The sequence below is a fragment of the Hibiscus syriacus genome, unplaced genomic scaffold (genome assembly GCF_006381635.1).
Source record: "Hibiscus syriacus cultivar Baekdansim isolate YM2019G1 unplaced genomic scaffold, ASM638163v2 tig00111834_pilon, whole genome shotgun sequence".
Taxonomy (NCBI): Eukaryota; Viridiplantae; Streptophyta; class Magnoliopsida; order Malvales; family Malvaceae; genus Hibiscus; species Hibiscus syriacus.
This window is the reverse complement of record NW_024063192.1, coordinates 1,822,501-1,837,336: the sequence shown is the minus strand read 5'-3', so window position 1 is coordinate 1,837,336 and position 14,836 is coordinate 1,822,501. Positions and strand designations below refer to the sequence as shown.

At 35.9% G+C, this 14,836-nt stretch overlaps 2 protein-coding genes across 2 annotated transcripts; one reads left to right on the top strand and one right to left on the bottom strand.

Moving 5' to 3' along the window:
* Window positions 1-4,476: 4,476 nt before the first annotated feature.
* Window positions 4,477-8,061, top strand: LOC120171621 (phosphatidylinositol 4-phosphate 5-kinase 7-like). The gene is made up of 9 exons (XM_039179302.1): window positions 4,477-4,659; window positions 4,748-5,794; window positions 5,879-6,046; window positions 6,191-6,356; window positions 6,510-6,620; window positions 6,690-6,877; window positions 7,208-7,350; window positions 7,473-7,641; window positions 7,774-8,061. Exons 1-9 carry the CDS (start codon window positions 4,568-4,570, stop codon window positions 8,054-8,056), a joined length of 2,367 nt encoding a protein of 788 aa, XP_039035233.1. The 5' UTR covers window positions 4,477-4,567; the 3' UTR covers window positions 8,057-8,061.
* A 4,216-nt stretch (window positions 8,062-12,277) lies between these two features.
* LOC120171444 (equilibrative nucleotide transporter 3-like) lies at window positions 12,278-14,224 on the bottom strand. The gene is made up of 8 exons (XM_039179151.1): window positions 14,183-14,224; window positions 13,996-14,100; window positions 13,656-13,811; window positions 13,416-13,559; window positions 13,225-13,330; window positions 12,977-13,149; window positions 12,478-12,897; window positions 12,278-12,391 (listed from the first exon to the last, which is right to left on the bottom strand). The coding sequence occupies exons 1-8, from the start codon at window positions 14,222-14,224 to the stop codon at window positions 12,278-12,280; spliced, it is 1,260 nt and encodes a 419-aa protein (XP_039035082.1).
* Window positions 14,225-14,836: the final 612 nt, after the last annotated feature.

The following is a 14,836-nucleotide window of genomic DNA, read 5'->3' as shown; positions in this document are numbered from 1 at the left end:
TATTTTCTAAGATTAATTGCATCGCACATTTTTTAAAGGGTTAACTACACAATTTATCACTTATATTTGTATTGTATTCACTTTTTCTCACTAATTTCAAAAAAATAACATATGGTCACTTTCGTTTTTAATTAATTAAGATGTGGTCACCACGGGTTAACCGTCGTTAAATATTTTGTATAATCACACATTTTGTTCATATTATTTACATATTCTCTCAATTTAATCATACTTTTAATAAACTAAAATAAATTTAATCCTCTAATCGAATGATGATATGTGTTACTGGTGCCACGTGGTACTAGTGACAGATGACATCATTCGATTGGAGGATTAAATTTATTTTAGTTTATTAAAAGTATGATTAAATTGAGAGAATATGTACATAACATGGACCAAATGTGTATCAAAATATTTAATGACGATTAACTCGTGGTGACCATGTATTAATTAAATAAAAACGAAAGTGATCATATATTATGTTTTTTGAAACCAATGAGAAAAAATGAATAAAACATAAATATAAGTGATCAACCTTGTAGTCAACTCCTTTTTTTAAATTATAAAAATTATTTATTGTTAGGTAAATACTAATATGTGTTATCCAATAATGTAATGTGATACGAACAACAATTATTTAGCCGGAAATTGTTAATTAGATGTTTCAATTCGTTTAAGTAAAGATTATGTGGTTAAATGTTATTTGAGATCAGATATTTATATTGATTATGTAATGTGTAGATTCGGTCGAAAATAAATGCTGAACAAATTGAAAAAGGAGTTGCTTAGGGCTTAAGTGAGGGAAAAAGGTGAGTGCAACTTACTTATTTTATATATATTTGGAGGACTGCTTGTGATAAGCCAACCTCAAATGTTTTTTAATAAATGATTTGTATTATGTTATAACATATATTTTTATGATTTTATTTATTAAATGATTTCAATATAATTTTTGGGTACGAATTACCCAAACTATTTGTATACGATAATTTGAATAATTCTACATGAAATACTATAAGTATACGACCTATGAGTATATGTTTTATATATGAATAAATGATAATTTGAATAGTGTTATGGTATATGCTATGAGTAAATGTTCTACGTGAGATGAACTATGTGAATATGTGTTAAGAGATGTTAGTTATGTGGAACTATTATACTTGAAAGGTGATCTATGTGAATAAAAGACATCTTGAATAATAAATGTAATCTAATTATATGAAATAAGCCCAAGGTATATGTATGAGAATTAGAGGTATAGTTGACATGTCAAGAGTCGAGGGTTCTATGTGGTCCTTCGGGATAAAACTATGTGGTCATTCGAGAAAAAACTATGTGGTCCTTCGGGACAAAATTATGTGGTCCTTCGAGACAAATATGTGGCACTTCGGTGCAAATTATGTGAGATGTGGTGACAACATTAGTGCACAACTTCAATGTACTCAAATACCTAGAGTTCTCAGTAGTATGCATTGGGCTATTGTTAAAACAAAGTTATATAAACCGAACAAGTTATAAAAATATACATTCTTATTATGAAATAAGAATTTAATCTTTTACGAAATGTTTCTACTAAAAGAATAAGAAATTATTTTATAATGTTTTATCTTACTCGTATTTGCCTCACTAAGTCATATACATAGCGTGTGACTGTTTCACACGTAGGTGCAAAGAGCTTCGAGGAGTAAGTCAATTATGCAAGGGAAGGACAACATACATGTGAAGACTATCAAATCAGTGAAATGCAAATTGTATATGTTTTGTTCTTTGAAATGTTGTTGGCATGTACTATAAATGTTTAAATTGTAGATGCTCTAATATGTTTTAAAAATGTTTTCAATTGTCTAATAAAAGTTAAATTTTAGTCAAATTTTCAGAGAGTCAAAGAGTTGAAAGTCAATGTGACACCTCAGAGTCGTAGCCGGATCGGATACGGGTCGGGAGTGTTACAGGAATTGTAAAATATTCCAAGGGAGACAATGTTCTCTGCTGGGGTTGTTGCCCAAGTGCGAGATGTTGTTCATTGGAGGTTGTCTGGGAAAAACATTAATAGACTAAGTCTGATCAATAGGAGTCTTTGTAACGAGTGGATGGTGGAATAGCTTCGGTTAATGTGAGATTCTGAGTCGTTGGAGTATGGTTTTGGTTTTGGGTGTTATTTATTGGTACCTTGAGCTACTTTGTAGATAAATAAAATTATGCATTTATCAACAACAAAAAATACAACCCACCGGTTATCATTACAGATGAAAAGGAACTGATTCCTTTCTCCCGTTGTGTGTACGCAAAACAATATGGAAATTTCATTTTTATTATATTTTAATCGCATGTTAGACACGTGATAATTTCAGGGGGGTTTTCATTATTTCAATGCTTTGAAGTTGTAAATCTTAGTGTTGACCATGCAGAGAGAGAGAGAGAGTCTGTGCTTAGTTGTAAAGTTTAATAATGGTCCGACAAAGCTTAACATTGTCCGTTGTGTCCCAAGCTCCAAGCTGTTCCAGACGTAGAAGGTACCTCAGATTAAGCTGTACTTCTAATTATTTCATTTTTGATGCTGTGTAAGTGTGTGTATATTATTTAATAATAAAATAAATAATTATTTTAAATCATTTCAAATTATTACATATGGTCGACTGGTTGATAGCAAACAAGCATCGACCCATGCAATCTATCCTCAGTTGTTGGGAAATAAAACACTGATTGTCTCTCAATCCTTCGACAAAGTCAGCTGATCCACAATTGTAAGAAACAGCCTTTGGATGAAATTTTACTAGACAAATATAAATAAGAATAAATTTATGATCCAAATTTAATCATTAAATTATTAATATGTCTGTGCCATTTCTAAAAGTTTATTTATATCAATCTTATTTGAAAAAATTATGTTATTAACAAGCGTGTCTAACTTAAAAAATATTTTTGGATCAACTACTGCGTTACACTGTCTAGATTATCAAGCGAACAAATCAGGAAACAGTAACGTGGTCCAAATCCTCTATGTATATGCATGTTTGGAATATATTCACATCAAAGAGATAGGATGGAAAAGGAAATGAAACACATGAAAAAGCTGTACGTAGGTATTATATAATACCGCCACTAGTAACGAACACAAACTTGAATTATACTCTTAACTAAACCCAAGTTGGATTTAGTTGACTCATTCAACTAACCCCAAGAATCTATTCATTAGATTAAGTAAATTGAAGAATAAAGTGACTTGCTCATGTTTATATTCAACTATTCCAGAACGTGGTACAAATGAAACTATTCCACTTTCCCTTTATGAATTGTTCTCCAATACGTACAATATTTAACTATTATACCCGGATAAGCTATCAAAAATATCAGATTACGAGACAAATTTGTCCAACTTTAAAAACAAAGGACTTATTGACAATTTGACGTTTAAATTATACATGTTTATCGCTTAAAAGGGTTTTTTCTTTAAGAGTTACATGACATGTGATAGATGATACTAAAAATGAAGCCATAACTGTTTTGGGATCGGAATTCAACTATAACTTCTTGTGAGGGTCAAATATGATTTTATCATTGTATTAGTTTATAACTTTAAAATTTTTGAAGAATTAAATTAAAAAATCACTATTTTAGGGTGCATTGGTATTAACTGGTACCGACTATTGACAGACCTTTTAGGATAAACTGAGAAAAAATATAGTTTATCTCTAATAAAAGGAAACTTAGTATCCAACTCCAAAACGAACTATAGCTTAAGGGCAATTTATTAATAAATCCAAAGAAGTAAAAAAATCAACGGGACCAGGATTGACATGTGGCAAAGGTATTGCTCCTCTGTCTTCCTCGTTGCAGTTGCTGAATCGTTTCTACAGAGAGACTGAGAAGACAAAAACAAAAAAAACAATCAATTTGCACTAAAAATGTAAACTTAACTTTTCCTTTAAAAACAAAAGTTTTGGGTAAAGAACTTTGATGATTCGCATAATCTAAATTTCAAACATTAGCTAATGGAAAAGGGATGCCTATTAGGCCATAACACAAAAAAAAAAAAAACAGAACAGAATAAAACAAGGAGAAAGAGAAGTGATTAAGAGTAGAGATAGAGATGGAGATGGAGAAGTGAAGTGTCAACTCAAGAGGAATACATTCCCTGAGGGGCAGAGTCGGCTGCTGAATTTATTTTTGACCAGATTCATAGATATTCATTAGTTTTTCTTTTTCTTTTTGTCCTTCAGGTTTATGGTGTATAAATTCTGGGTTTATTCTTATTTTCATTCAAGTTTTGTTGTTGAATTCTGGTTGTCCTAGTTCAGAAAGAGGAGGAGCAAAATTTATTATCTATCCCAAGTGAGTTTACAATTGTTTTGATCCGAATTCATGAGTTTCTGCTTAAAAGTTATGATCTTGATGATCAGTTGGTTATGTTTGATATCTGCTTTCCTAATACATAGAACATGAACATAAAAGCTCGGTAGATGATTGATAGAAGTTTAAAATTACTGCTTTACCTGTAGATTCTGGGAATTGTTTATGTTTTAATTTTAACTGTGGCATATTATTTCTTATCTTAGTTGCTTGAATGACTTGCTTGAAGAATCAATTTGATGAGGATTCTGAAATCGATGCCGAACCGCCCTGTCCGGTATCATGCAGTGTGCAGAATGTCGAAAGGTATTATTACCAACTCTTTGGCACCACATTCTACCCCTTCTCTTTGTTGTGCCCCTTGCTTTTAATGTATGAATTCTTCTACTTGCAGGCTTAATATGAAGGACTTCTCGAACGGAGATTTCTATGTTGGTGATTTTAAGGAAGTTCTTCCCCATGGAAAGGGGAAGTACACATGGTCAGATGGAACGGTGTATGAGGGTGACTGGATAGGAGGGAAAATGACAGGTAAAGGAGCGTTGCTTTGGCCATCGGGAGAAAAGTACAATGGCGATATATCAGGGGGTTACCTTCATGGTTCTGGCACGCTTACATCGACCGATGGATCCTTATACAAGGGACAATGGAGGATGAATATACAACATGGATATGGAAGAAAGAAGTACTCCAACTCGGATGTTTATGAAGGAGAATGGAAAGAAGGAGAGCCTGAAGGTAATGGTAGATACTTTTGGAACAACGGAAACAAATATACCGGGAATTGGAAACGTGGGAAAATGCATGGTAGAGGTGTTATGGAATGGGGAAACGGTGATCAGTACAATGGCTGTTGGTTAAATGGCTTCAAACATGGCTCCGGGATTTATCAGTATGCAGACGGAGGGTACTATTTCGGAACATGGACCCGAGGCCTTAAAGATGGAAAAGGAGTATTCTATCCTGCTGGAAGTATCTCTCTGGGGTATGATAATGGTCCTAAAAGAGGGTTATCTCAATGTTCTTCACTCAATTTGGAGGAACGTGCGGTCAAGAAACCGAGTGTTAAGCGAAGTTTTTCTGAGAAGATCTCGGTAAGTGGAGCTTTGAGTTCAGGTCGAATATCGCACAAGAATTCTGAGAGTTCTAGTCATTCTGATTCTGCTAAAGAATTTGTACGCCACAATTCCTCGGGCACATTCTCCCTTGGTTCTGATGCTGGTCAGAGTGCGGTGCAAGAAAACGCTGCCGTAGTTTACGAGAGGGAATACATGCAAGGAGTTATGATTAAAGAGAGAGTAAGAGATTACATTGAATTATCACGGAAAGCTGAAAAGAAAACTAAACGACATGCCAAGGAAACAGAAAAGATTCCGTGTGTTGCCATTTTCAAAGGCAAAAACAGCTATCATTTGATGCTTAATTTGCAACTTGGTATAAGGTAAACTGATTGAGATTGTATTTCCTTCCTTTCTTGACAACTCAGCTTAATGGGATATTAAAATGAATGATTTGAAATTCACAGGTATACCGTTGGCAAGATAACACCAGTGCCTAAGCGTGAGGTTCGAATTGCTGATTTTGGAGATCGAGCTAGAATTACTATGTTTTTCCCTAGAAGGGGTTCACATTTTACACCTCCACACAAATCTATTGATTTTTACTGGAAGGATTATTGTCCTATGGTTTTCAGGTATTAAGATCCTAATGCAAATGCTCCGTTTATAATTCTGATAAAGGGATTGTTATTCTGCCTTGTTTAGATTCTAATCATCTGCAAAAACGATGGAATCATGATCTTTTATACTTTTGTGCTTATTTTTTGTACCATGTTAAGGAATCTGAGAGAGATGTTCAAGCTAGATGCAGCAGAGTACATGATGTCCATTTGCGGAGACGATGGTCTAACGGAGATTTCTTCTCCAGGGAAAAGTGGCAGTATCTTCTATCTGTCTCATGATGATAAATTTGTGATCAAGACATTGAAAAAATCTGAACTCAAGGTTTGAACACGTATATCCGATTTCAAACAGGATTTGCCCTATGCTGACAGAAGCTTAAAAGCTAAAAGTTCACTTTTATTCGTGTTTATAATCATGAGGTGTAGCATTAAAAGGTGTTCTCAAATGTTACATAAGTAATCTTCTTCTGCGTAGGTTTTACTGAAGATGCTGCCAAAATATTACAATCATGTGAAAGCCTACGAAAATACACTCATAACAAAATTTTTCGGCGTCCACCAGATAACTTTACCTGGAAGAAGAAAGGTATGTGTTACCGATCTGGCTTTATTTATGCATTGTGCACCTAGCTTATGATTGATTTTCTTCTTCTAGGTACGCTTTGTGGTGATGGGGAATATGTTTTGCACAGAACTCCGGATTCATCGTCGTTATGATCTAAAGGGATCAACTCATGGAAGATGTACCGATAAAGAAAAAATTCATGAAAATACCACATTGAAGGATCTTGATCTATCATATGAGTTTCATATGGACAAATCATTGCAAAAATTCCTTTTTCAGTAAGTTCCTCTTCTTCATCCTCTGTAACATCACTTGCATAATGGTACTATAATTTTCTCATAATTGGCAAATTGAAAATAACATTTGAAGAACTATGTTTTATGTCATCCACTGTACCCTTGTATTTTCTGCTAAACTTCTGGAATTTATCGATGTTTGGATAATAATAGAAGTTTTTTTGCCTACTAAACATCAGTGTTTTTAGAATTCCTTACCTACAAAAACCGAAAACATATTATACCTACTCGAAAGTATATATATGTGTCATGACTATAACTCTTTGTCTACTTGATTTCTGACAGTCAAGTTTTATTTTCTTCGTATTGCAGCCAAATTGCTGTAGACTGTAACTTCTTGAAATCTCAACAGATAATTGATTATAGCCTTCTACTTGGGTTGCATTTTCGAGCTCCTGAGCAACTAAACGGTCTGCTGGAACCTCCTAACATTGAGATCTCACCAGCTGATCAAGGTAGCAGTCGTGTTAAATTTGACCATTTTACTTGAAATTTATGATCTTGTTGTATCCCGATAATGTTTTCATATTATCAAATTCATTAAATATCATGCAACTTTTGTTCTGCTTTTCATTAGGTCTGACCACGGGAGGAGAAGTGTTATTTCCTTCAAAAGGCTTGCTGTTGGTGGCCCACGAACCCAGTTCTGTTAACACCGAACCCGGTCCTCACATCCGAGGAAGGCCGTTAAGGGCTTTCTCTCTCGGTGACAGAGAAGTTGATGTTTTGGTGCCTGGTACTGGAAGGTAGCTTCTTTCATCCCCTTCTTTTTGCACAATTGGACTGAAATATGTCTCCAATGCTATGCTATACTTGTTTTTACATATTTCTTTGTTGAGACTCGTTTTATTTAGTTTCGGAGACCATTTCTTGGTCAGGTTACAAGTACAATTAGGAGTGAACATGCCCGCACAAGCTAACCAAAAGCTTTCCGGGGATAAAGCTGATTCAGCCGAAGTTGAACTTTTCGAGGTTTATGATATGGTCATCTATATGGGAATTATTGACATTTTACAGGAATACAATGTAAAGAAAAAGGCCGAGCATGCATACAAATCAGTGAAATTCGACCCCTTGTCAATATCGGTTGTTGAACCCGAGCTTTATGCTCAACGTTTCATCAATTTCTTACAGAAAAAAGTTTTCCCAGAACAACCCTGAAAAAATAACACTTTTGGGGAATATCTGATGGTAGAGAAATAATCAATCATGCTTATGCATGCATTTTGCTTTCAATAACTGATAATTACATCCTGAAATTGTAAAACTTTAGCAGCAAGAAAGTCTAAAATACAAGATGGTTGCTCCTTTCTTTTGTTGCCTGTTATTTTCTTGCATTGCAAGCCAATCCTTTATTTATTTTCATTACCAACAAATTTTACATTCGATTCAAGTATAATGCTTTGGTCCAGAACCCCAAATGTTCTTCGAGCATTTTTAGTTTTTTACAATTTGAGAATGGAGAAGTTTAATTCTTCTGATGATGCTGCTAATAAGCCAAAAAGGACGTTACCGAAGTTGTCTTGAACCAAGCTGCTGCTGCTGCCAGTGAATTATTAATCCTAGAGTCTACTGAAATTAATATAATCGAAAAGGCTCAACCAACAGTGCTGAAAAGGGGTAAAGGCAGACCTGAAACTGCTAAATCTCAATTTTCAGGATCATCCAACAGATTCGATATTCTCAATTCTGCTGAAGAGACGCCTAAATGTTTAGAAAGCTTGCAAAGAAAACATAGAGCTGCATCTTTGGGAGTTGCAAACTTAGTGAAAGAACTTAAATCAAAAAAGAAGGAACATCTTGATAGAGCTAAAGGTCTTAATGCCGGAGGTCAAGGGGGTTCTTTGGGATCTCCTTCTCAATGATAATTAGCTTCTAGAATATTAGAGGGCTTAACAGTCCTCTAAAACATAATAAAGTGGTACTTCGAGCCACTCAGAATAATGTTGACGTTCTTTGTCTTTTGGAGACTAGAGTTAAGGTGGACAAAGCAGAGACTATTTTCACTTCTAAATTCCAGAACTGGAATTATTGTTCTAACTATGACTTTGCTTATAATGGCAGAATTTGGGTTCTTTGGAGAAAGGGTATTAACCTTTCAATCATTCAAATTACCGATCAATGCATTACCGTTAGAGGATCCCACCTTGGTTTTCCTTTGTTTATCTCGGCAATTTATGGTAGTAATGATGGGATAGCTCGTAGACAGCTCTGACAAAGCTTAAGAGAAGTGGATTCTACTGTTAATAAGTCTCCTTGGGTCATAGGAGGGGACTTTAATATTATCATGCATTCCCATGAAAGTTCCAATCATGAAATCATTGGTCATTATCTCACTTTTGATATGAAAGATTTTCAGGATTTAACTCATGAGCTTGAACTCCATGATCATCCTTATTTTGGTCCTTCTTATACTTGGACTAACAAGCCAATAGAATTTTTCCTTGCAAGGAAACTCGACAGAGTCATGATTAATTCTAATTGGGCTTCGATCTATCAGAATTCTTTTGTTGAGTTTATTGCTCCAGGTGTCTCGGACCATTGCATGTCTTTTACTTAGCTTTCCAAAGAAGTTCCTGCTATAAGGCCAAAGCTTTTTAAATTCTTCAATTTTTGGATTGCTCATCCTTGCTTCTTGAATGAAGTAAGTCAATCCTGGATCCAAGCTGCACATGGTAATCCTATGCAAATTCTCCTTACTAAACTTAAAAGACTCAAAGCTTGTCTTACGAGATTTAAAAGGGAGAATTTTAGCAATCTCTCGGACCGAGTAAAAATGAAAAGAAGCGAGTTGGAACAACAACAAATCCTCACTTTAAAGGGTGAGGAGGCAATCGACAAGGAGCTTTTATTACAAGATGAGTTGAAAACTTTGGAAGATGCAGGAGCTTAGTTTCTTAAGCAAAAGGCAAAAGTGCAGTGGATCAAAGATGGAGATAAAAACTCCAAATTTTTCTATTCGACAATTGCTTTTAAAAACAAGAGAGATACAATTCGTGTTCTTGTCGATGAACAAGGTAATCGATTGGAGTCCTTTGATGCAATGTCGAAAGAAATCATCTCTTTCTATTCTAATTTGATCGGAACAGCAGACAATATGGTGAAAGGAATTGATCCTAACCTTCTTAAAGAATTACTCAATTACTTATTGCCTTCTGAAGTTTCAACAAGCCTTGTTAAAGAAATTACTAGAGAAGAAATTCAGAAAGCGGTTTTTTGTCAAGGCGACGATAAAGCTCCAGGTCCCGATGGATTCACTCCCTACTTCTTCAAGAACTCATGGAATATAGTGGGTGAGGATGTTGTTGCTGCAATCAAATTTTTCTTCCTTAATGCTACAATCCATTCTGCTTTCAACTCTATTATTATTGCTCTTGTTCCAAAAATTTCAAACTCGAGTGCTGTTAAAGACTACCGACCGATCTCCTGTTGTTCTGTTATTTACAGGACCATCACTAAAATCATTGTTAGAAGATTGATTGATTTCCTCCCTGAGATTATTACTTTGAATCAAACGGCTTTCATCAGAGGAAGGAGCATTATTGATAATACCCTTCTTGCTCAGGAGATGGTAAAAGGCTATGGAAGAAAATATATCTCCCCGAGATGCGCTTTGAAATTTGATCTTCATAAAGCTTTTGACTCCATTCATTGGGAATTCATATCACAAATTCTTAAAGCTCTCCAACTTCCTCACGAGTTCATTGCTTGGATCGAAGCTTGTTTCACAGGAGCAAGGTTCTCCATTTCTTTTAATGGAACCTTAAGTGGCTACTTTAAAGGTGCTAGAGGCTTAAGACAGGGAGACCCTCTCTCCCCTTATCTTTATGTTATTGCAATGAATATTTTATCTCGAATGCTTAATTTATCTGACGAAAGAGGAATGTTTGGTTTTCATCCTAAATGCAGGAAAATTGGTCTTACTCATCTTTCCTTTGCTGATGATTTATTGATCTTTTGCAAAGGTAATATGGAATATATTATTGGTGTTCTCACTATTCTTGATCATTTCTACGAAATCTCTGGGCTTAAATTGAATCATTCCAAATGTGAGATTTTGCGGCGGGAATTCCACAAAGAACAATTGAGGATCTAAAACTGATTATTGGATTTCACATCGGAAGTCTTCCTATCCGTTACCTTGGTATTCCTCTTGTCACCCGCAAGCTTACCGAAAAGGATTGTCAAGCTTTAATTGATAACATCAAGCTCAAACTTCATCACTGGACTGGGAGAAATCTCAGTTATGCAGGTAGATTAGAGATAATTAGACCAATCTTATTCAACGTCAGCAACTACTAGAGCAGACAACTCGTTCTGCCAGCTTCAACTCTTAAAAAAGTCGAACAAATCTGGTCAAGGTATTTCTGGAAAGGAGCAGATAAATCTGCCACTGGTGCTCGTGTGAGTTGGGAAATTATTTGTTTCTCCAAATCAGAAGGTGGTCTCGGATTGAAGAACATTAAAACTTGGAATAGAGCTTGTCTCATTAGTCTAATTCAGAAAATATTAGCGGGAGATAGATCACTCTGGGTTGCATGCCTAAAGGCCTACGTTTTCAAGGAGCAGGATTTTTGGCACTTCAGACCTGCTGCAAATGTAAGTTGGAGTACCACCAGAATTTTAAAATTAAGGGCTGCAACTCTTCCAATTATTTCAGTCGGTTCGCCGCACGTCAAGGAAATTTGGGACTTGATTCGACTTAAAGGGCAGAATGTTTCATGGCACAAACTTATCTGGTTCCCATTGCATGTTCCAAAGTTTAGTTTGATAGCTTGGATGGCTTTACTAAACAGATTGCCTACTAGAGATCGTCTTCTTCGAATGAGAATTAGAACTGACAGTTTTTGTGTTAATTGTAGCAACTCAAACGAGACAAGGGACCATCTCTTCTCGCAATGCCCATTAGCAGTGGAACTCTGGTATTCAATTTTGAAACTTAATGGGATGAAGACCACTTACTTGTCAAGGGAAGAAATGGTTTCAAAGGCAAGTTCATTATGGAAAGGGAGGTCTCTACTTACTACCATTCTGAAAATTTCTTGGACTGCTTTTATTTACTCTCTGTGACAGGAAAGAAATCAGAGAATATTTCAAGGACAGCGTAGAACGAGTGATTGTTTACTCAAAGAAGTTAAAGACATTGTTGGAATTCGTCTTAGGGGAACAAATATCAATAGACTAGATAGTACTAACTTAATGCTTTGTAATGTTTGGGGTATAGTCTAACCAATCATTTTGTAGGATGTTTATTTTGATTCTTTTGTTGTAGATTGGTGGATTGGTTGTAACTAAACCTTGATTTGGGTAATAAAATCAGAATTATCCAAAAAAAAATTACTCAGAGACCCAAAAGTAAGCCAAACTGTATCCTTGGGTCCTTTAAAAGGCATTATTTTTACCAATGAGCCACAACCAATCCAGGGCTACCCCTGCGAGTATCCCAGTTACTATACATAATCCTAGTATATTGCCCAAGGCATTTTGCTCAGGCCCCTGCCAAAAAAACACAAAATAATCATTAGAAATTGCTAAGATTTGTAACAAGGTTTCATGTTGCAAATGACCATGTTGAAACTAACCTTGTAACCTCTAGGTGCAGAAATCAATACACAAACTGTAAGGTGACCGTTTACTAATCCCAGGAAGGATACGAGAAATATCATCCATCCCTGGTCGCCATACTTTCCGGTGAAGTAAAAAGCCGATACAAGTAAGAAACAACTGAGTGTTGCAATCATAAGCCATTTCCTCGACTCTATCTTCAGCAATTCCACCAGGGGAAAATATCTTGATATCAGATCCCATGTGTTGAAAACCGCTACCAGCACAAGTGGATACCATGTACCCAGTTTATGTTTTCCGGTGTCTTCGTATAAGAATCCGGGAAAAATTGATAATGTCAAGGCGAATATCAGAAACAGATCGAGCGCATAATCTATGTTCTGATAGAATAATTGTTTGTTGCTTAGCCTCTCAACCTGTTTCACACTATCTTCATGCTGCGAAAATGGGAAAACGATATGAGCAAAGTTGAGACTTTTGACAAGTATTATGCTAGAAGAAGGTTATAATACTCACTGGGTCTGTTTGTGTTTCGATACCGGCTGCTGCGAGATCACCTAATACAGTTTTCAATCCTTCTGAGGCTGCCTTGGCGCGGAAGTACTTCACTACCGGCAATTTGGGGAAGAAATATGTGTACAGAAGGATACAAAGCAACTGAAAGAATGTAGAAATGGCTAGAAATAACACTGCAAAGCCATAGCAAACTCTAAGCATATAAACCACTAAGGTGTTTGTGAAATAGAGAAAGAAAAGTCACATACTTGTGCCTTTACGAACACCATCTTCAGACATTTCAAAGGCTGCTTTTGTGATAAGCCTTAAACCAGAGGTTAAGGTCCCAGCTGCAGCCAAACCGGCAAGGAAGGACTGAATCATAAAGCCAGATAATTGACCATTGAATCAATAGTTGAAACCCCTTGGACAAATAAAGCAGACGAAGTTGAAAACCAACCTGCATAAACACAGGGAGCATGAAAGATAAATCGCCGATCATTCCACCTTGAACTAAGGCATTCGCAGCTCCAAAAACGGCGACGATTGCACATGTACTGACGAAAGAACCAAGTCCTCCTCTTCCAGATGTGGCTACATCCAACTATCAAAGAGATGGTGGAGGAAATGGAGCTTAGTTTGAACCAACACTTGTTGGTTATAGTCAATCAAAATTTTTGGAAGAGAGGAGTTTACTTACTACTATGAGCATGAAAGTACTTGCAAAGTAAAGTAAATATCCAGATATGTTCCTCCACCTAGTATTGATCGTTGATTCGTTGTACGTCAGAATTGTCGTTGCTCCAAATGAAAAGAGTTGATTAACGAGGGGAAGCATCCTTAAAGGATGGTAATTCTTCAATGCAAAGGAAAACGTTATTATATTGACTGTGTTAAAAGATCAAAATATCTGAATTCGACCGCTTTCAATCTGACTCAATCTTACAAGATTAGATATTTTTCAAAATTTTATTTCGTTTTTATGGTTTCATCCCGGCTCTCCCTACGATAGTTCGTATCACCATATACCACATACTTACCGGGAATAGATGATAGTAATAATCTCCCATTGTCAGCACGCTATTCCAAGAGATGAGAGATCCGAACCCAAGAACCCAACAAATCACCATTGCCCTAAACTTTCCCTGATCATTACATGCATTAAATCAGGCTAAACTCCATTGATCTAGCAATGGGAGAAGACAAATCATAAGAGAAAGCACAAACCTCAAGCCTTGAAAGCGACTCTCCTCCATCAACACCCCTCATGTCTGTTACTATGAAACAGCTGCAGCTTTAACAACATTTCGGCAAAACAGACACTATATATATAACAACACCCCGACAAAACGAAAGCCCAAGTGACCAAAACTGTGCAAGATATGGACGGGTGTCTTGTTATGGTATTTGTTTAGTTTGCATGACTTAGGCGTGTCTTGATATATACTAGGTGGGGTTCACTCTTTTAACTCTTCAAGCTTATGCATTTCTAATCCATTGCAAACTGGCTTCACTTTAGGTAATCTGCCAAAAAATCACAGCATCGAGTTAGGTGAAATAATTATGGCAAAATTCTTCCATAAAATATTTAATATTGTTGTATTCTCAATAATGTAAATTTAGTAACTTAATTACGTTAAAATAACTCGTGTCGTGTCGGTTGATCCGAGGGTTTGGCGGAGAGCTGTTTTTAGTAGCTAATTAAATGAAATGAGAACTGCAGTCGGTGGAGAAAGGCAGACACGAAGGAACAAAGCAGCTGTGAATATTGATGCCGGTGGCGGAGAAAGAAAGGGTTGTGTCTCTTTCACCTACAAACAACAATATTTTGTAAGAAAAAATGAGTTCAATGGTTTGTTTTTTAGTTTTAGTAACCGAGTA

Coding starts and splice junctions, on each gene's coding strand:
- LOC120171444 (XM_039179151.1), bottom strand. CDS start 14,224: ATGAGGGGTGTTGATGGAGGAGAGTCGCTTTCAAGGCTTGAG. Junction 13,560..13,655: donor GTACTTTCATGCTCATAGTA/GTAAGTAAACTC, acceptor TCTCTTTGATAG/TTGGATGTAGCCACATCTGG. Junction 12,898..12,976: donor TCGAAACACAAACAGACCCA/GTGAGTATTATA, acceptor CCATTTTCGCAG/CATGAAGATAGTGTGAAACA.
- LOC120171621 (XM_039179302.1), top strand. CDS start 4,568: ATGACTTGCTTGAAGAATCAATTTGATGAGGATTCTGAAATCGATGCC. Junction 4,660..4,747: donor AGTGTGCAGAATGTCGAAAG/GTATTATTACCA, acceptor TTCTACTTGCAG/GCTTAATATGAAGGACTTCT. Junction 6,357..6,509: donor TGAAAAAATCTGAACTCAAG/GTTTGAACACGT, acceptor TCTTCTGCGTAG/GTTTTACTGAAGATGCTGCC.